Below are 20,698 nucleotides of genomic sequence, written 5' to 3'. Positions count from 1 at the left end.
ATGAAGATGAAGATGAGGATGAGGAAGAAGAAAGAAGAATGAGGGAGGAAAGGAAGAAAGCTATCGTATCCCGTCAGCTCAGACTTCCACCGTCCGTTGACGGTCAACGCACAGACCCGTCATTCATCAATTCCATCCTTTGCTTGATTGGATGATACGTGTACACGTCATCTGTCTTTGATGTAGGTACTCAGATGACCTTAAGATATATCTCATGCATTTCATTCTCCCAATATCAATCTTATCTGATTCGGTATAGCTGTAGTCTGAGTATTGTATGGTTTACAAGAAGATCAGGTTTACTTATCGGCACATTCATCTTGTTTCTTTTTCTCCTGCTCCTTATTTGGCCTTGCAGACTGATGCATCGTCCTTCTTTCCATCTTCAGTGGTGGGTGCACTACTTCAGTGGACTCCAAGGACAAGGTACCATGATAGTTGATTTCATACTTTGAGCCAATTTGACGGTCTAGTGGTTCACGTTAAGCATCAGTATATCATTTGAGTGAGTGAGACGAAACAACGCTACAACTCACCTCTTGAACAGTGTCACTCCAGCTTCCTACGCTCCATGCCTGTTCTCTGGTATGCTTACGAGTCTCCATATCGCTAAATTGGTGGTGAGGAATCAGCTATGCTTCATTCTATATTTGGAAGTCATGAATAGAAAATCTGGTACTCACGGGTATTGCCAGATATGATGTACTTCGTGAAGCTGTCCTACCTGAGAGAAGAAGGCTCCTACCGGTTGCTACAAAAAGATCACCAGTCATCAGCTTCTCTGACAAAAAAGACAAGGTCATTCCAATTCCGCTTCATCTATCCTCCCGCTGTACAATTGACTCGAAAAATGATCCACTGATTGATGAATGTTATGTAAAACAGTAATAGCGCAGGGAAATTGGAAACTCACCACAAATCTCTTCCTAGCTTCCAAACCTCTCCTCCAAGCATATTCCCAGTCCAGCAGTTTACCAGGTTGTAACTGATAAGATCTCATTTCGAATATACCTCCATCGGGATAACCACTATCGTGCGGTGGAGAAGATGGCCAGAAGCTAAATTCAGATACAATCTGATGTTGTCTTGAGTTTATCAAGGGTAAAATGTGAGATTGGAGGGATTGCATTTCCTACATGAATCAAGGAGAGAGAATCAGTTATCCCACCATGAAGTATCCGTTGAGGTATAGAAGACACCATGACTCACCTTACTTCCTCTTAAAGCTTTGTTAGTTTCATCATACCCTCTATACCCCTCATACTCCAAGATGTGTGTGAACTCCCCAACGGTCCCAACGATGCTCTCCCAGCTTCCCGTCAATTTGACTCTTCCAAATTCACCGTTGTGATCAATCAACTCTTTAAAGTACTTTTCAGCCGCGGCGAGATATTCATCTCGTTTGGAAGGTATGACATTGTGCGTTATCTTCTCGTGGACATATTTACCCCTTCCGACTATTTTGGAGTGTTGGCCTTGATGGGATGGATCGATCAGTCCTGCAGCTTTGGCTTCCTTTGATCCGTATAGTAAGGACTAGTTGAGCGTATAATCAGTTATGTACATTTGACATATGAGAAGACAAAGGTTTCCATCCGCTGTACTGGATACTGACCATTGGTGAGAGGGAGAGATTGACTTGTACTCACGCCAAAGAACCCATCTCCACCTTTCTTGGGATCAGTCTCAGGATCCGTATCAGCCGTTACTCCTCCAGGCGTGACTTTGTTGCCCTGTCTCGCTGGATGGGAGGTATGGATATTGGCAGACAGAGGAGCGAACGTTCGTGGGACACGCTTGGAAGCTGTACGAAGTGTTAACAATGACATTGTGAATATTGCAGTGAGTTGATAAGTAGTATGAGTGTGATACAAGGTATATAAACAATATACATGTCCACTTTAATGGACTATGCGGGGTTATATCATCTGATGACGATTCAACCATTCCCCCACACATGGGATCGACATTCCCTAATAAACCCTAATTGCCACATGTGCTATATATCCGAATTACCGGCTGGTGCAGGTCTATCACGTACTGTACCACGTTGCCTCACGCTCTGGCTTCGGTCACCTACGAACCTTGATGATGGATGGGTTCAACAAGACCATTCAATTGATAATGTTGAATCTCACTCCTCCTATCTCTATCCTCTCGAAAGAGCTTCAGAGAGGGTAACATACTATAGCAAAGGTAGACTGACAAAAAGGTATCTCTTGATTCACCTCATCATCATCATACAGTTGATCATCACAGCTTATCAAATTGTCTTTCTTTTACTTGCTCTTTCTTTCTCTTCTGTTCTACGAACATGATCCGACTATCGACGAACGACATGTCGACTTGGTCCACCACGCGACTGGGATATCACCGGACGCGATGATGATGATATACATGCAGATCCTCACCTGGTCGGATCTAAATTCAAACTCTGACTTCAACCACCAGAACAGCTTTCCTGTCGAAATAGAATTCAAGGTAAGCCAATATCTTCATTGTCAAGTGGAAGGCAGCTATACCCTTCCTTTCTTCTATCCTCCGATTATACACCCGCATTATGACAGACTGCAATTCCAAGTCACCATAACCTCACCCATCGTTCTTCTGTACGATTCAAAGGTAGGTACTGATTAATCATACCTTATACTTCAGACATCATGTCAAACATAGGTGGTTCTCAATCACGCTCCCCTCCTCCCCCTCCTCGAGAATACCCCCCAGCCGGAGAGAGGGAATACGAAGATAGACCAGGAGGAGGTTTCAGCCGAGGTGGATTCGCACCAATACCTCATCGACATTCCGACTTACCTCCCATCCCACCTCCACCTGCGAGATTTGAGAGAGATGATTACGATAGAGGAAGAAGGGATAGAGAGTTTCCAAGAAGGGAGCTGGATCCTGATCCCGAGGACAGGTATGAAAGGAGGGAATGGGATGAATATGGTAGGAGAGGAAGTCATTGGGACGATGATTATGGTGAGTTACACCATGATATGCTCAGCTTATTCGTCATGATTCAACCCTATCTATATCAAAAAGCTAATTCGCGGTATTGATTCTAACAATATTAGACCGCCCAAAAAGAAGACGATCGCCTTCCCCTCTCGGACCTTCCCATCGACAACGGCTCCATTCTCCATCCCCTCCACCTATCCATTCCAGGTATTCCAACAACCTCCTTGATCCAGCATCGATCGAGACTCTTCTATCCTTCCGACAATTCGCAGAATGGTTCAGAGCTTCACATCCTCAAACTGCTAAAGCAGATGAAGAAGAAACTCGAAGACATAGAGAGTTGATTGAATCCGGTCAAGCGAATGAACATGAGGCGAAAGAGAAAGTGGGTATGGCAAAGAGATATGAGAGGTATAGGAAGGAATTCCACTCTAGACAAGTGAGTTTCCTGTTGCTCTAACGGCTCACGAGCGGTGCTAACTCATTGTTATAGCTCTACGCCCTTTTCCTCACTCACAAAGACTCAATTTGGTTCCAAGAACGATATTCTCATCTGCCTGAATTCGTCTCATTCAGAAGAAGGTTGAATCGTCAAGGTCGAGTACCCTTGGCTGAAAAGCATTTAGAAGAGCTGAGATCGGGGGTATGGGATACTGTAGAATTCGATATGGCTGGTGAGCAATCTTCTGTTTACACAACGATAGTATGGTGTACTGATGATGAGGTCCTGTGTGGTAGAATCAGAAAGCAAATCTACGGATAAATCACGTCTGAATGAGCACGACGAACCTGAAGGACTGGATAGAGCTTTGGGCGATGGAGGAAATTGGGCTGGCGACGATAACTTACGAGCTGAAATAGCACCTAAACCTAAACAAGTGTTTGTAAAGACTGCTCCCCCTACAACCAGTCGAAAGGAATTGGAAGAGGTCAGTTGCGTCAGGCCAAGGATATTCACGCCTTGAAGATAGTAACTGATTCCGTGTACCATTCTTAGCTTTTCGCCCGAGTACCTGGATTCCAATGGTTAGCGGTTTCTGAGCCCGCTCAGAAGAAATCCTTCCACCGTGTGGCTTGGGCGCAATATAACGATGATGTGGATATCGGAGAGGTCATCAACAAGTTGGATGGGCAGAAGGTGAGCTGAATGATGAGAGCGCGACCCGAGCATTTGAAGAACTGACATTGTTGTAGATTGACGGATTCACTTTCCACATGTCTGTCAATTCCACACCTACCATAGGCCGATTGCGACTCACCCCCTCGCTGTCAAATACGCTAAACCGACTGACCTCCGATGGAGAAAAGGCGAAAGCATTAGCGCTGAAGCTGGAAGAAGAGCTTTTGGGTGATGATGAGGATGAAGAAGACAAAGCGGAAGTTGAGGGAGAGACGTCTGCTGCTAAAGCTGAAAATGGGGAGAAAAAGGTTGCTGGATTGAGGGAGAAAGTCAGTGATACTGTTGAAGAAACTGTACAGAGGTTGTTGGAATCCAATGGATTAGTGGGAGAAGATCTGGATGAGGATAAGAAACTGCATCGAGTGAGCTAAATACTGCTCATTCATGTCTGCGAAGCTAACGATGGGTCTTGCTTCGAACTCAGATCAAGATCATACTGGATCAATGGCTCGCATACCTTCGTCATGGTCTCGCAACGTGTTATTACTGCGTTGCACCTATGTCGTTCGCTGAGGAATTACATAGGAAATGTATTGGTCATATGAGACCTCATCCCAGTACGGTCTCCGAACCTTCTCCCGAAGAGATCAACGAGGTCAATGGAGGTGAACCTGTCGAAACGGAACAACAGCCTGAACCCGAGGATACCAGTAGGAATGGCGAAGGAGGCGAAGATGCAGAAGGAGATGAAGATCGAGAGTTGAGAGAGACCGAACAACAACCCAAGGAATCGTCGACAACGTTCAACAAAGAAGGTAAAGATCAAGGTAAAAAACAATTCTTCCCTCAAAAGACTCAAGATGAGAAATGGGCAGAAGGATTGGATCATAAGTTGAAACCTCTCTTGGAAGAAGTTGATGTGGTTGATTATGGAGGTAGGGATGTTGAAGCGTGAGTGGTACTTCATCTCGACTGGCCTCATGGTCTCGGAAACACAAAGAAACACGAGCACTGTTGCTGATATTTTTTTTTCTGCTGTCATATAGCGAAACGAAGAAATTATGCGCACCTCTGATCAAGCAGGAAGAGACTAGTAAATATAGATGTAAAGATTGTAACAAACTTTTCAGAGCACCTGAATTTGTCATCAAACATATTATAGTGAAACATCCTGAAATCACCAAATCCAAAATTGATGATGTAAGTTTTAACTTGATCTTTTGATAACAACCATCGAGTATAAGGTCAAGTTGATCTCTGTTTTACCACTTTGATAGATTTCTACACTTAACAATTACGTTCTTGATCCCCAGCATCTTCAACCATCTCTATCTACTCCTGCAGCAGTAGACGACAAGTTGTTATCTTCCTCTATACCTTTACCGATCATGTCCATGCCGCAAGGATCCTTCAACCCCTCGACGAATACTCAAGGAGGTGCGCCAGATATGAACATGATGCAACAGCAGATGATGATGATGATGCAAATGCAACAAGCCATGTTGATGGGTATGCCAGTCATGAACCCTCAAATGGGATTCAATAATTTTACCCATCACTCTCATTCGGGAAGAGGTGGAGGCGGGAATGATTTAGCTTCTAGAATGGGTGGGTATGCTCCTCCTCCTTCATCTGGAAATGGTTCACGTGATGGAGGGGATGGAGGATTACCTTCTGCTCCTCCGGGTGGGGAAGATCCAAGAGCGAGAAGAGGTAGAGTAAGTTATACGGATTTAGATGAACCTTCCGCTGGTGGTGGTGGAGGATTACCATATTAGTTTTAGTGGTAAAGACGTAGTTGGTGATGGTAGATTATATACTGTATGAAGTGTTGGTATTTATGTTTGTGTGCATGTTCACTTACGATTTAGGTGATTGCGTCTGTAGATCGATGATGATATTGGAGAAAGAAATGAGAAGTGTGATTTATCATGCATATTATACTGCACAATGTGTGAATCGTACTATTTGTACAATTGTGAGATCGTTCGATCGTGTAATTTTGCAAGAAATTAGTGCTACTCCGTTTGATGATCGAGGACTTGCATTACATGCTCGACCAACTGGACCTTTAAAGTGGCTCCTCCAATTCAATGCGAGTGATATAATAATACATGTCCACATATCATTGAATGACATATCCAATACGACAATTTATCTATGAAGAGTCAAGTACCATAAATCGTCCCATTCGGATTGACTGAACTCTTATAAAGTTAGATCACCCAGACCTAAATTCAAAGTAGTTCCCAAACCCAACATAGAGCATTCACCAGAAGGTAATCTCTCTCCTAAACAGATTGACAGACATAGATTGAGGTTCAAAACATTTTCCAAACTACATTATATCATGGCAATGACAACTTGTGTCAGCTCTACCATCCTAACCGAGTCGAACAAAATGGGGAACGGTTTATGGTTGTGAACCTTCAAACTTACCCATCTGCACATTTACATTCACCTTCCACCTCGACTTGATCTACTCTACAGCACATGGTAGATTTGAATTCTTCACCATTGGAACATTCCAGCTCACCGTGAGATTGGGGTTTGGCCAGCCGTATCACTCGAGGGGGAGGTACGAAGGCATCGTCATCTACATCAGTGGCAGATGGTGCAGCTGGAGTTTCTTCAGTAGGGGTCGTGGGAGTAGGTACGGCCTGCTCATCAATGGTACTGGAAGAAGAAGTGATTGTAGGCGCCGGTGTAGGACTGAATGTGGAGGAAGAAGTAGGTGAAGGTGTGAATCCTGCATTTTGGATTTGTTCAGGTACAGAGTTAACATCGATATATTCGTCGGAGGCACAATTGGATATGGTAGTGGTTGACCATTGAGTTTGAGTCTGCGTGGCCCATTGAGTTTGGATTGAAGTGGATGTGACTGTTTGAGTCTGAGTCTGGGTCTGCGTTTGAGTCTCGGTAGCCCAGATAGTCATAGGTTGAGTTGTAGTTATCATTTCGACCTATACGAAACATTTAGCTTGACGATTTCGATGCCAGGGACACTTGGATTTTAAGTAGGATAGCTGAACTTACAAAGACGGTAGCAGGTAATACGATGGTACTCGTGCTAGTACTAGTCGTCAAAGCTACATTTTTGACAGATATCAACCCGTCATCCTCTTGAGCTTGTACTTGAGGTTGATCGGGCGATGCAATAGTGGCAACGGCTGAAGGGGCCGAGGTCGGGATGGAGGTAGCTGCAGGAGTACCATCTAATGTAGTAGGAGGAACAGAGTTGATAATCAGGTCGGTAGCTGTTGGAACAGCATCCACAGTGGGGTCGGAGCTAGGCGTGGGTGTAGGAGTTGGTGAGGAGACGGATTGAATCAGGACTCTGGGTCGGGGTTTTGCAGCGAGAAATTTGGTACATTTCTACCAAACAGTCATATGTCAGTAGAAGTCTTGAAAGCTGATGCAATCATCTGTTATGAGCTTAGATTGAAGGTAGACGAGATGCTCACTCCGTTGGGTTGATAGCCACCAGGACAATTGAATCCTCCATCTCCATCACAAGTAGGCATCGAATAAGCAGGATAAGTGAATTGTTTTCCGCCGAATCGGATCTTTACAAAAAACAAATCAGTCTCGTTGCTCATTTGTTATTCCTTTTTCAAGAGATCAATGACTTACCTGAGCTTCTAAGAAAGCATCTAGACCATCAACCTCCCCTAACCCCAGATCAATACCCAATTGAGCATCAATCACGATTCCCCTGCTTTCGCTCCAGCATACACAGGGGACGTTATATTGTTGATCGGCCCAACGACCAATCACAGGTCCACAAATCAACATTTCGTCATCACCTAGATCAACATTGAGTCCCAACGTCGCATTGATACCTAATAAGTCGATGTTTGCGTTGAGGGAGACATTGAGTGGTCCAGTTATACTTTCGACCGTATCTAGGAGAGTGTCCACCAATCCACCATTAGTACTCAAGAGATCGGTAGGAGTATCGGGAACAATGGAAGGAAGGATCGGTAGATCATTTTGAGAAAACAGAGGGTCGGTGAGCCCATTTAGGATCGGAAGGTTGTCGAGACCTAGTAATGGGGCGGGGAGGGGCGCCGCTCGAAAGAGCGGTAAGAGAGGAAGCAGGATAAAGATTGTTTTGGAAAACATGATGGGTGATGTTGATCACCTTGTTATATGATGAATATTTGCGTTCGAACGATCGTTTTCGATAATGAAATAAAAGCAGCGAAATCGAAGGGTACGAGTATACTGTTCGTTATTTTACAACAATTGATAATATGGTTTTTACAAAATTGGTTAAAAGTCGGTACAAGTGAATTCAAATAATAGAGGTGGTGACTAGCAACCACGAAAAATAATGAGATACCACTTGGGTAGAAATAATAGTATAGTATTATAAATTTACCAAAGCGAAATCAAAGTTGTTTGAAAGCCAAATAAGAGAAGAAAAAGGGGACTAAGAAAGCCCATGATGGAAGCTATATGTACGTTTGCTGATCAATAGCATCTTACCATTGAGCAGCAATCCAATAATAGCCAAGAAGAAAGGCTTATTCAGTTGTCAGCTTGTCAGTCAGATCAACAAATGTGATAGTTTCGATAATAACTGGACTTGCAGGTAAATTCGCATCTTCCAGGCGGGTCGGTCAGTATTGGTATGATCAGCTTGATTACCGCGTGTACCAAACATACCCGTCATCCGTGGCTATGATACTGAAAGGTCAGAGTCATCAGGATATCTGAGTAGGTGAATGGTATAGGATTGTTGAGTGCGAGTGGGATGATGCATGTTGACAATCCTCCTCATCTCTTCGTCTTTCCCTTGCACTGGTGATGTTGTTTGGTCATGGACACTGTGTTGTGTGCCGTACCGTGGGAAAGTGACCTGATGATGAGATGACGCGCACGAGCCCACCCCACCATCCCACCACCACCGCAACGATGGCACCAACACCTAACAATGATAACATAACATAAATCGATAACTCACCTATCACACGTCTCTCTTCATCTCCACTCCTAGCACTCACCCGCTCGTCTCTTGACACCAATACCTACAACATGTCCCGCTTCGTCCGTTCAGTAAGTGGCACATTCCTTCGCTACATCGCGCATACGCTGACCAGAAACCTTTGTTTAGTCCAAATACCGACATGTTTACGGGGCGAAATCCAAGGTGAATTATGAGAACGCCAAGATCTCAGGATCAGCTTGGGATACAGATCTGGTCACTGCTGGTGGGAAGTACCTGGCTGTGAACTGGCAGGTCTCAGGTGGTGGTGTAAGTCTCCATACCCCATATCTCAACTTAAAGTACGACTGATTCACTGTATCATACCTGCCTAGGCTTTTGCTATCCTTCCGCTATTCTCGCCTGCCACTCCCCCTCAACCAGCTGGTTTCCCCACCAAGCTACCAGATATCATCCCACTTGCTCGAGGCCACACTGCTCCTGTTCTCGATACGGCTTGGTCCCCTTTCGACGATAACATAGTAGCTTCAGCAGGAGAGGATGGAAAGGGTAAGTTGTCATTGCCCTGACAAGTAGACAGAGTCGCCCACTCACCGACAATGTTTGCGCAGTCCTCGTATGGAAAGTTCAGGACACGCTATTTGAAGGATGGGGAGAAGATCATTGGGTACCGGAAGACTTATCACCTGAGTTGAGATTAAGTGCAGGTGGTCGTAAAGTCGGACAAGTCATATTCCACCCTACATCCTCAAATTTACTTACAGCTGCATCCGGTGATCATCTCGTCAGATTATGGGATATCAGCTCAGGTGGAGATTCACCTAAAATCACTTTGAAGGGTCATACGGATTCTATTCAGGGTATAGCTTGGAATGCTGTTGGAAATACTCTTGCTACTGTACGTCGGCTACCTCCTCCTCAATGTTTCAAACATGGTGTATACAGTGTAGCTGATAGAAGCGTTCGATAGACATGTAGAGATAAGAAACTTAGATTGTTCGATCCTCGAGCTGGTACAGAAGCTGTTAGGATCACGGACGGTCATGCTGGTGTTAAAGGTTCTAGAGTAGTATGGCTCGGTGATAGAGATAGGATCGCTACTACTGGTGTAAGCTGTTATCAGTCCTTACTTGTCAAAATTTCCAGCTGATAACCTATCAAAACAGTTCAGCAGAATGTCCGATAGGCAGGTTTCACTGTGGGATACCGCTGGTTTAACGAACCTTGAGACAACCTCTCTCGACTCAAGCGCGTAAGTTTAAGCTCCTTGATAGCGGTAACATAATCAGCTGATCATGCATCGTAGCGGTATCATCATGCCTTTCTACGCTGAGGGTAATGATGTGCTGTTCCTTGCTGGTAAAGGGTACGTTAGACCAACTGTCAGATGTCAATCCAGCTAAAATCTGCTCTCTCAGTGACGGTAACATTCGATATTACGAGTTCGAAGGAGACTCACTCCACTTCTTGAACGAGTACAAAACTTCTGATCCTCGTAAGTCAGCTCTCATTCGCAGCAAATATCGTTTAGAGCAGCTGATCTGTTGATGTAGAACGAGGTATGACCTTCCTTCCTCGACGAGCTCTTGATGTAAAGGAGAACGAAATTGCTCGAGCATACAAGCTAGCTGGTGGATGTGTTGAACCATTGAGCTTTATCGTACCCAGAAAAGCAGAATCATTCCAGGCTGAGTAAGCTTCGTCATGCTACATCGGACCCGAAGGCCAGCTGATATGTTATTCCAGTATTTTCCCACCGGCCAACTCCATTGAACCCGCTCAAACTGCTGCCGACTACTTCTCCGGCAAGACTGCTCGACCGCAGGTAATCGACCTCGAGACTAGAGCCACAAGCACGAACACCGCTCCCGTACCTGAACCAGTCAAATCTGCTCCTGCTCCCACTCCAGCACCAGCTCCTGCTGCTACACCTACTCCACCACCATCTGCCCCCGAACCAGTCAAAGAGGAAACCAAGACTGCTCCAGTACCCACACCGGCGAGCACTAAGAAAGAAATTGACTCTGTCCCCGAGGTCACTGCCAAAGGCTTGGAGATCGAACAGCCTGATAGTGATGATGACAAGGTAAAGGATCAGAAGGTTGAGCCTGTCAAGGCTGTTCAAGAGAGTTTCGTTGGATTAAGTGTGAAAGATGAGAAGAAGGAGAATGGCGGTAAACTTCCCGCTGTGAGTAGTGCTATTTTATTCCTTTTCTGTTGGATCGTTCTGGTGTCAAGATGCATGCTTGGCTTATTTAGAAATTCCCATACAGCCTACAAACACTCTTCTGATCAAGAAGCTTTCTCCTGCTGCCACATTGCCAACTCGAGGATCACCATTGTCAGCGGGATACGATTTATACTCGGCAGAAGAGAAGGTCATTCCAGCTCGTGGAAAAGCTTTGATCGATTTGCAGATAAGCATCGCTGTTCCAGAGGGTACTTATGGTAGAGTCGCTCCCCGAAGTGGTCTAGGTGTGTCACATCACATAGATTTCTGTACAACTATATGCTGTGGCGATGTACCTTTGCTGATCATCGATTATGCCCATCTTAGCAAGCAAACATTCTATCGATACAGGTGCGGGTGTCATCGATGCGGATTATAGAGGTCCAGTGATGGTTCTGCTGTTCAACCTTTCGGATGATGACTTTACCGGTAAGCGTCAGCTGCTTGAGTGTTCATCTCCAGTACAGCTGATGTCATCCTGTAATTGCGACTCTAGTCAAGAAAGGTGATAGAGTAGCTCAACTTATCTTGGAGAAGATTGTTATGGCTGATATTGCTGAAGTTGACGTGAGTGCTCATATCTGTCCACCCCGTCACACGAGTTTCGATCTATGCCTTCAAGCCGCATTCTTCACACATTGGGTCCAGTAACGATGATCAAGCAGGATGAACTTGCCTATACTGATTGCTATGCTTTCATAGGATCTCGATGTCACGTCTAGAGGAGCAGGAGGATTCGGATCAACCGGTGGATTCGGCCAAGCTATCAAAGACGTAGCTAGCAAGATTCTTTAAAATGAGAAAATGTGAAATAGAAATAGGTCGAGTAGATGTTTTTAAGGTTTTAATTTTCTGACAATTACCCGGACCCGATACCGAAAATGCTCAAGAGGATATTACCAAAATGTGCAAATGCAAATCTTGGATCAATACATCGACATCAAGAAATACATGTCAAATTCTTACTGACCGTGACCCATCTTAGTCATGGACAGGATGATCATCCTTAGAAGTATGTGATGACACCTGATCTATAGAATACTCTTCAAGATCCTCTAAAGCAAAGTCAATCAACTTGATCCAGTAATCTAACCAATTTAATTTCTGTGGTATTGTCGATCTCTTCAATTCCATCTTAAGCAATTTATCTTGTCGTTTCCTTTCTCTAGCAGATATCAAATTGGGAGTTGTCCAAATACTATCATAACTCCGTATCAATCCGTCGAATTGAGCTTTACTCGAATCTGAATTCGCACCATCCTTCAACTCGATTTTGTCATGATATTTCGACCTAGCGAGTATAATTCTTCTGACGAAATTCTCCAACTCCTCTACCTTGTGGTCATTCCTCTCAACACGTTCCTCAAGTCGCCTCTTGGTTTCTTCTAAATCTTTACAAGATTCCGATAACTCTAGAATTTTTCGAGCTAAAAGTTGTTTCTCGCTTTGTAAAACTGTATTCTGACCTGTTAGATCATCGACAGTTCGACTGAGATCTTCGATAGATACTCTGAACTGTCCTGCTTCCTTGTGGTCTTGCTTCCTCCCTATGATTTCTTTCTTTAATAGATTGATCTGTCTATTCAATTCTTGTTTGTCCTTTTTATGAGCCTTATTAGTTTCCTCCAAACCCAAAATCTTCTTGGTCAACGTAGCGTTACCCTTTTTCAATCCTTTCACTTCCGCCTTTGACACTTGGTTGAGTTTGGCTTGCTCTTTGTACTTGATATCGAGGTGATCATATTCCTTCTGTTGATTATCCAATCTAGTCAGAAGATCAATTTTCTCCTGAGATACTTCTTCATACTTCCTCTCTTTCTGATTTACTTCTCGTACCAAGCGATCTTTCTCCTGCGCGAGATCCACGTTGATCTGTTTGGTATTCGATAGATCATTTTCAAGCTCGTCGATCCTATCTCTCAGGTGCTTTTTCGATTTCACATCTTTCTCCCAATTTGCCTTTTCGTGATTGAACTTATCCCTCTCGCCCATCAATTGTACCTTTACAGCTTTCTCAGACTGACAAACAATTTCGTACAATCTTTTAATCTCTTCATAGGAATTTGATACCTCTTGGTGTCGATTTTTCGTCGTATCGTACTCCCTTTTCAAAGTGTTGAGCTGCTCCCAGCCTACCTTTCTGACCTCCTCTGAACGTTCTTTCTCCTTGGATAGATCAGACTGTAATTTTTGGTTGGTCTTCTTGTAAGTGTCTAATGCTCTGTTCAATGCTTCCTTTGAGGCATTCAGTAGCGTGATATCTCTATTCAGCTTTGAGACAGTCTCTTTCAACTCCGCATTTTCACTATCCAATGTCGATAGATCTCGGTTTTTCTTCTTGGAATCATCGCTGAGACTATCAACCTTTTGTACGAACACCTTGTTGATCTCTTTTAATCCTGCCAAGTCATCTTTCATCGCAAACAAATCCCTATTTACACTTTCGTTGTCCTTTAACAGCTCCTCATTCTTTGTCTTCAATTCCCTTAATACTTGGTCCCGTTCTTGTATCTCACAATGCAATCGCTCAACATCTTCTCGTAACCCCCTTTTCACCCCTTCCGCCATTTCGCTCTCTGAATTGACCTTTTTGACTACCTCCCCTAACCTTGCTCTCATATCCTCCAGCTCCTTCGAATGTCGACTTTTCTCCTCGTTTAATTGGTGTCTCGATACGCTTCCCAAGCTCTGCTGATGCAACTGGAATCGTAAAGATTGGATTTCGTTCCTTGCTTGAACCAACTCGACGGATTTGGAAGACAATAAGGACTCGGAATTGATCACTCTCGATTCCAATGTGCGGATAGCAGTGGTGGATGTGTCAAGCTGAGATTGGAGTGAATGAATATTCTGTTGTGCTTGATGCAACTGTTGAACAGCCGGATGGGTCTGCTCGGCTGCGAATCCAAATGGGGCATGATTTGTCATCTGATTATGATAAGGTACTGATCCAGGATGGAAATTAGGTTGGGAGAATACTCTTCTAACCTGTCCACCATAATCTACTCGTGGTATGGGTCCAGCCTGTTTAAGAGTCAGAGTGGATGATTGAGTAAACGCTCTGGAGCTGGTAGTAGTCGAGGATACCTGTCTTAGAGAATCTGATACTGCCGAATTCGAGGGTGACGCAGTCTGAGCTCTGTTAAGCAAGTCGGATTGACTCTTCGATAATGAGCGAGTGATCATTCGATTAGGGGAGGGGATGCTGAACTCAGCGGAAGGAGGAGGGGTACTTTGGGGACGTTGAGAGAGGTGAGGGTATCGAGAATGAACGGGAGGAAATGCGGAATGATGAGATGCCTACAGCCATTCGTTAGCCACTTTGCGGATCTCGTTGTGTAAAAAGGCTATCAGCTCACATCGCCACTTTCAACTTCAGCATCGATCCTTCTTCTCTTGGCTCCTACGTTCTGTACGATACCTGCACCAGGTTGGGCATTTTCATCCTTCATCGGTAACCCGATTTCGGTCTTCTGACTTGGTGACACCTCTTGTGTCATGACGGGGCACCCGGCTTGAGGTAGATCAGGATGATTGAATCAGTTTGATGGTCGAGTGCTCGACGCTTGAATGATGTGATATTACTGTAATTTGGCTAGACGGACGGACAAGTGATACTTGTTCATGTATGGAACAAATACAGGCAATTCCAAGCAAGCATCATGAAAATTTTGATGACGATCATAGCGTAAGGGTGACATACTGTGACTCCTCGATTGGATCTAAGCTTATCAGGGTTACGATGTTCCCCACCCGTTTCATCTGCATGAAACATGAAATATATAAGATGCATGAACGCTCAAGTCCTGATCTATGACCTTATGATCATGGATCTCATGTTCTACGGAGCCATGGTATTGTATATACCCAATCAGTCATCTGCTTACTACCTTCTCTCATACAGCATCATCTTCGACTTTGACCTCGACTGCCGGATACTCCAACTCCTTGATTCTATCTTTCAACTCTTTGATTTCCCTTCTGGCATTGCCAAGATTGGCACCACCTCGACCAGCAGTCATATTGGCAAAATCCAACTTTACTCTCATGTCTTGAAGTTCATTCTGACAGTTCGATAATCTGGCGGTGAGTGATTGAACTTGTCTTTCGAGCATCTGAATCTCAGAGCCGTCATCTCGGCTTAGGGTTGAAGTTTGCGCACCTGGGGTAACAGCTCCAGCTTCCATTCTTTCTGGTATCGTTGAGGTCGATGCTGAGACTGATCTTTCCTGCCATGACGATCTCGGTTCGGGTCTGATTGGAATGCTAGACTCTGACAGGGTGGTGTGTAATCGGGGAGCGGTAGGAGGTACCTTCTTTCTCTTAGCAGGAAGCTGCTGGACAGGAAACGCTGGCGGTAGTCTTGGTCTTGGCGGTATGTTCTTGGGTAGAACCTCTTTGAAAGGTCTATAAGCGAGTCTCGGAGTGGGATTCTGGTTTATGAACAGAGAATGGTCCCACTTCCTAACGGAAGAAGCGTTGCTGCCTGGATGCGAGAGTCGAGGTGATCCGATGATTTGATCCATCCTTAGCTTTGGGATCGATGAATCAGCAATTAATATGGGTGTTTGTGAGCTCGCAGTGAGGCTGGGATTAGGTGTTTGGTGACAAGGCGTTTGTATCGGTTTCTTCCAGGATCGTTTCTTCTTCTTGGGTTTGGATACTGCTTGGGTATTGGCACTTTTGATAGACATTTTACCTGATTTAAGATCGGTATCGCCTACATCTGCTCCGACCGGTAAGGATGGCGCACAGACATGGAGAGGCACCTCTCCAATTCCTGGCATGTAACCCGAGGTAAGAGGCAATGGAGTGGTTGTTGAGGGTGTTACCGGAAGACATGGTTGTGAGTGTTGAAGAACAGAGTCCTGCAAGGGAGAGACATCTGAAATTACTCGAGGAACAAGTGAATCCTTGTTATATCATCGAGTCAGCGTATATCCCCAAAACCTACATGATCATTCATTGACTCTTGCTCACATTTGAGAAGTCGTCCAATTTAAGCTTCTTAGTCTTGTCATCCATCCCATCATCCCTGGGATTCTCGTCATTGTCCCGAAGTCACTTTCTGATTTGTAGCTGGTGCATATTTGACATTGACGATGTGATTACTGATGAGTGGCTTGATGGGTCTGAGGACTCGAGGTGAAGCTGTTTCTTATAAGCAATCGAGCGTGTCGGTGATGTGTATGATCGAGTCTGTACACCTAGAAGGTATGATTGAGGATCAAAACCCATAGTCGGCACACCCTGGATGTGTGGTTCACCCATCGTATCTTCCCGAAAGTGTAATAAGATTGAGAGGGTGAGAAGTCGTTGTGAGTAGTGTTTGTACATGATTGGGAACTGGACTGAACATGATAAGGATTTGAAAGTGATTTGTCGTCTACGCGTTTGATGGCATCCACTCCCACTCCACGTACGATCGATGTCCGTGCGCGATCAAAGTAATACTTGATTCGAAGCCAGAACATCATCTATTCTTTCATCATACGTGTAAAGCATGCATCTCTGACAATCAGGGGTTATGAAAGAAGATCTCACGATCGACGATCTTCGAGATACAGCATCAAGCACCTTCTCTTGGTATATGATAATGCGGGTGTCCCCCTGTGATTTGGTGTGGCGCACGGACCTCTTCCAACACGATGTGCTGCAATGTGCCACATCACACTCTATTCGCAGCGCTTCGACGATACAGGACATACTGTGACTTGTGGTATGGATGGATCACATATCAAAACCGATGGAAAGGCATCCCAATGTCGCCTCTGGACATCCATGCATAACCACGTATCTGCCCCCCCCGCGCATTCTTATCTTCGAAATGTCTTCCAAGGAAGCGTATCCGAGCACCTGAGATTCTAGCTCAGGGTACTGTAATGACACGCACAGACACACACGCACACACAACCACAGTGACGGGGAATATAGTCACCCCGTAAATCTTTTTCTCTCCAAATAATCTCGTATAAACACCAACATTCTCTCCAGGTCGTCTTTTTATTTCCCATCTTTAACGGTACAATCCTTTTTGGGTATTTGTCTAGACCCCAGGTAGGCAAATTGGCCTGTCAAAAAGTACGGCAGATCCAGTAGGTTCTCGCGCTCTCCATAGCCGTCAATTCGAGCTGATATGATCGGGCTAGGCCATAGGTTCTGTACCACAAGGAAGACATATTCGCTCATCACCTAGAACGTCATTCTTCCTTGTATCAAGTCTCGATTGCGCTCGAATCAAGGTCGCTTAGCGACCCTCTCCATTTGCAAGATGGATCCAATGTATCCTAGTCTTCTTCACTCCCTTTCCCCTCGGCCGATGTACCCTTTAGGTCGATCACTCAACCGTCCTCCTGATCACCGCGGTCGATTAATTGACTCTTGGAGAGCGTCTTCCTCTAGTACCGACAAAAGGAAGAGTGTGTCTTGGGATGAAGGAGTAGAGACCGTAGAAGAAGGGATAAGAGTTTTTGTAGGGCAGATGGAGGATGATACGCCTGTGAAGAAAAGGAAACGTGAGTGGCTGAATGGATCAGCATTCGTCATACCATGAGTGGACATATTGGTATTGTGCTGACACCGCTATTATACAAACGCAGTGCCCATTGATTCTTCGCCTCGGTCCTCACCTACTAGAATTGCCAGGCAGAATGGTCTTTCAGTGACTGTCGAAACTCTCGAGACTCTCGAGATAGGTGGCACAAGCATCATGCCGCAAGTTTATGGAAGCCAAAGTTACAGGGGTGGGTTCGCTTTTCAAGCTCATCGTTTGATCAGAACTGACTCTGTTGATAACAGTCGAACGTTCACTTGATCCCTGCTCTCTGCCCACACCTCGAACTATCCCCCTTACCACCCAGTTGTCTTGTGAACCAACCGCCCATACCGCTGCTCACACCGCTGCCCTATTGCGCTTCTTCTCAGAATCTGACATCCAAACGGCTATATCGCTCCTTCCGTCAATGCTATCACCGGCAGATAGGCAGTCATTGGTCGATCTGAAACAACACATGTCGAGGATGGACGGTGAGAGATCGTATCTTAGGACAAAGGTAACGTCTCTGGAGGACAAAGTCGATTCGAAATTCAAGGAGATGAAAGACTTTGGAATTATTCATGCGGGTGTATCAAGCGAGCTCAAGATTGTCAAGGAGAAATACAGAAAACTCAAGGTCATGTACGAGCAGAAGGAAGAGACGGTATTGTCCCTGAACAAGTCAATAGGAGATATGAAGGATCGACATGAGTCACGGAAGGAGGAAATCGAAAGTAAACTTTTGGAATTAGAAACCCAACATGAAAAGGTACTTAGGGGGTTAAATGAAAAGCACAATTTGGAGATAAAAAGGAAGCTGGAGGAGGTGGATACTCGATACACGATGGACATCGCCATGCTCAAGTCGAGTCACATGATTGATATGAAAGAGTGGGAGAATCAAGCTGAGAATCTACTTGCGGAGAGGAACATCGTCAGGAAAGAGCAGAAGAAGTTGTTAGAAAGGCAAGAAGCTTTGATTCGAGAAGTAGAGAAACTGAGGATGGACGAGAATACCAAATGGGAGGAAACCCAAAAGCTCGAACTAAAGCTTCTTGCCAATCAAAGGGAGATTACGAGCCTCATTTGTCAGGTAGAGGAGCTAGGATCAGTCGTGACAGTGAAAGATGGAGAGGTGCACTGTCTGGAGATCGAAAAGGATGTTCTGGAGAAGTTGATGAAGAAGAAACAAGATGAGGTAGACAAACTCAATAACAATATACACACGCTCAAAGGTCATTTCGACAATCATCGACAATTGAATGACCAATTGGCCATCAGTCATGAGTCGGTCCGCCAGGAGAATGCCGCTCTTAAAGAATGCAGATCAACCCTTGAAGATAGAATTGTGAAGTTGGAATCGGAGGCGAAACAAGATCTGGAAAGGTCGACCACTACCCAGAGGGAGATGAACGAACAAATCCATATTGCTCAGATCAAGATCTCTTCCATTGAAGATGAAAAGAAGGCATGGATAGTACTCGCCGAGGATCGTCAACGAGATAATATAGAGTGGCAGAAGAAAGTGGACAGGCTTGAGAAACAACTTTCCGAATCAGCCCCTACTGTAGCCAGAGGATCAGTGAGGTCTGCGAAGGCATCAGAACTGATTAGGAAGGAAAAATCGACTCTCGAGGAAGAACTGAAGGAACTTCAGAGTGAGCGAGTTTGGTTTTGGGATGAACTCAACGGGTATAAAGACAAAGATGCTGCCGCAAAAGCGGAACTGTATCAAAGTGAAGATCGGAATAGAAGACTTGAGAAGGAGCTAGGTGAGGCGAAGATTTCATGTGATGATCTTAAAGGTAGTCTTGAGCTTGCGGAGTTGAAGGCGCAAGAGGCTGAAGCTCAACTCGAACAACTATCGGCAAAGGATATCACTTCAGATAACACCATTTCTTTGCTTCAAGATCAGATGGCATCGTTACAGGCAAACGTGAAAAAACTTGAGAGATGTAAGGTCGCTGTAGAGAAGGAAGAGAAAGAGAGGGAGTCGGGACTAGGCTCTAAACGACTATTGACGGTTCAATCACCTTCAACCCATCTATTCGAAAAGCGAATGGCGAATTCCGAGCAGAGAGTAACCAATCTCCAGCTTCAGGTCGCGGGGAAAGATGCAGAGATCGAAAAGCTGAAGGATCTGAAAAGGAGCTTGGAACGTAGATGTAACTCTCTGGATCAGTCGAACAAAGATAGGGATAGGAACAAAGATAGGGATAGGAGGTTGTAAGGCCAAGATGAGAGATTTAGAAAAAATCGTATCCTCGAGAGAACAGGTCATAATCGATTTGAGACGAAAATTAGAAGAGGGAAGCCTTGAGCGAGAGGGATTGGAAAAAGCTATTGAGAAGAAACAACAGGATATATCGATGCTCAATCAAAAGCTCGTCGATTTTCAAGCCGACTTGGACAGATATATCTCAGATTATCAGTGTCGGCAACAAGACTCTCCCATTACGAATCGTGACCTCAAAATGATGGCGCAACTCAAAACACGGCATGGAGAATCAGTTTCTTTCACAGCAAGAATCATGGAGCGGGTCACCAATAGAGCGGACCAACTGCGAGATCTGCTGGTTGACCATAGAGCCATGAAGAATGAGATGAATTACAATGTAGCTAGAAGAGAATTCGAACATTGCTCATACTTGTTGAAGATGTTGAAGGATCTGAATGAAAGTGAGCGAGAGCTTGGGAAGCTGATTGATGATATGGGAGCTTGACGGGGATGGGAGACTGGTATAGATTATATTACCGATTTTGGGGGTTCTGGGCTTTTGGTTCTGGGTATTTCGATCAGTTAGTTATATGCTTATAGATGATGAGAAACGTGCTGCTTCTTTTGATTCGGTGAATACCGTTTCATAGATGATTATTGGTTGATTGTTGTATAGCCATTAGGCA

General features: G+C 44.8%; 8 protein-coding genes across 8 annotated transcripts; 4 read left to right on the top strand and 4 right to left on the bottom strand.

Annotated features, from left to right (window-relative positions):
- Positions 1-400: 400 nt before the first annotated feature.
- I203_105680 (uncharacterized protein) lies at positions 401-1,829 on the bottom strand (the record flags this gene model as incomplete). The annotated part of the gene is made up of 6 exons (XM_019144832.1): positions 401-469; positions 537-609; positions 684-751; positions 914-1,132; positions 1,210-1,536; positions 1,650-1,829. The coding sequence occupies 6 exons, from the start codon at positions 1,827-1,829 to the stop codon at positions 401-403; spliced, it is 936 nt and encodes a 311-aa protein (XP_019006167.1).
- Positions 1,830-2,660: 831 nt separating this feature from the next.
- Positions 2,661-5,856, top strand: I203_105679 (uncharacterized protein; the record flags this gene model as incomplete). Its single annotated transcript, XM_065517816.1, has 9 exons — positions 2,661-2,979; positions 3,075-3,397; positions 3,452-3,632; positions 3,697-3,887; positions 3,956-4,096; positions 4,153-4,500; positions 4,563-5,029; positions 5,125-5,278; positions 5,356-5,856. 9 exons carry the CDS (start codon positions 2,661-2,663, stop codon positions 5,854-5,856), a joined length of 2,625 nt encoding a protein of 874 aa, XP_065373120.1.
- Positions 5,857-6,286: 430 nt separating this feature from the next.
- On the bottom strand, positions 6,287-8,203 carry I203_105678 (uncharacterized protein; the record flags this gene model as incomplete). Its single annotated transcript, XM_019144830.1, has 5 exons — positions 6,287-6,416; positions 6,518-7,041; positions 7,115-7,453; positions 7,543-7,644; positions 7,712-8,203. 5 exons carry the CDS (start codon positions 8,201-8,203, stop codon positions 6,287-6,289), a joined length of 1,587 nt encoding a protein of 528 aa, XP_019006165.1.
- Positions 8,204-9,118: 915 nt separating this feature from the next.
- On the top strand, positions 9,119-12,054 carry I203_105677 (uncharacterized protein; the record flags this gene model as incomplete). The annotated part of the gene is made up of 14 exons (XM_019144829.1): positions 9,119-9,139; positions 9,198-9,338; positions 9,404-9,578; positions 9,641-9,927; positions 10,000-10,137; positions 10,196-10,281; positions 10,336-10,395; positions 10,448-10,524; positions 10,583-10,721; positions 10,776-11,217; positions 11,303-11,504; positions 11,587-11,688; positions 11,756-11,826; positions 11,962-12,054. 14 exons carry the CDS (start codon positions 9,119-9,121, stop codon positions 12,052-12,054), a joined length of 2,034 nt encoding a protein of 677 aa, XP_019006164.1.
- A 186-nt stretch (positions 12,055-12,240) lies between these two features.
- On the bottom strand, positions 12,241-14,759 carry I203_105676 (uncharacterized protein; the record flags this gene model as incomplete). Its single annotated transcript, XM_019144828.1, has 2 exons — positions 12,241-14,559; positions 14,619-14,759. The coding sequence occupies 2 exons, from the start codon at positions 14,757-14,759 to the stop codon at positions 12,241-12,243; spliced, it is 2,460 nt and encodes an 819-aa protein (XP_019006163.1).
- A 396-nt stretch (positions 14,760-15,155) lies between these two features.
- I203_105675 (uncharacterized protein) lies at positions 15,156-16,046 on the bottom strand (the record flags this gene model as incomplete). Its single annotated transcript, XM_019144827.1, has 1 exon — positions 15,156-16,046. One exon carries the CDS (start codon positions 16,044-16,046, stop codon positions 15,156-15,158), a length of 891 nt encoding a protein of 296 aa, XP_019006162.1.
- A 1,484-nt stretch (positions 16,047-17,530) lies between these two features.
- I203_105674 (uncharacterized protein) lies at positions 17,531-20,024 on the top strand (the record flags this gene model as incomplete). The annotated part of the gene is made up of 3 exons (XM_019144826.1): positions 17,531-17,774; positions 17,859-18,002; positions 18,058-20,024. 3 exons carry the CDS (start codon positions 17,531-17,533, stop codon positions 20,022-20,024), a joined length of 2,355 nt encoding a protein of 784 aa, XP_019006161.1.
- A 244-nt stretch (positions 20,025-20,268) lies between these two features.
- On the top strand, positions 20,269-20,517 carry I203_105673 (uncharacterized protein; the record flags this gene model as incomplete). The annotated part of the gene is made up of 1 exon (XM_019144825.2): positions 20,269-20,517. The coding sequence occupies one exon, from the start codon at positions 20,269-20,271 to the stop codon at positions 20,515-20,517; it is 249 nt and encodes an 82-aa protein (XP_019006160.2).
- Positions 20,518-20,698: the final 181 nt, after the last annotated feature.

The sequence above is a fragment of the Kwoniella mangroviensis genome (assembly GCF_000507465.2).
Source record: "Kwoniella mangroviensis CBS 8507 chromosome 1 map unlocalized Ctg02, whole genome shotgun sequence".
Taxonomy (NCBI): domain Eukaryota; kingdom Fungi; phylum Basidiomycota; class Tremellomycetes; order Tremellales; family Cryptococcaceae; genus Kwoniella; species Kwoniella mangrovensis.
This window is presented reverse-complemented; position numbering and strand designations above follow the sequence as displayed.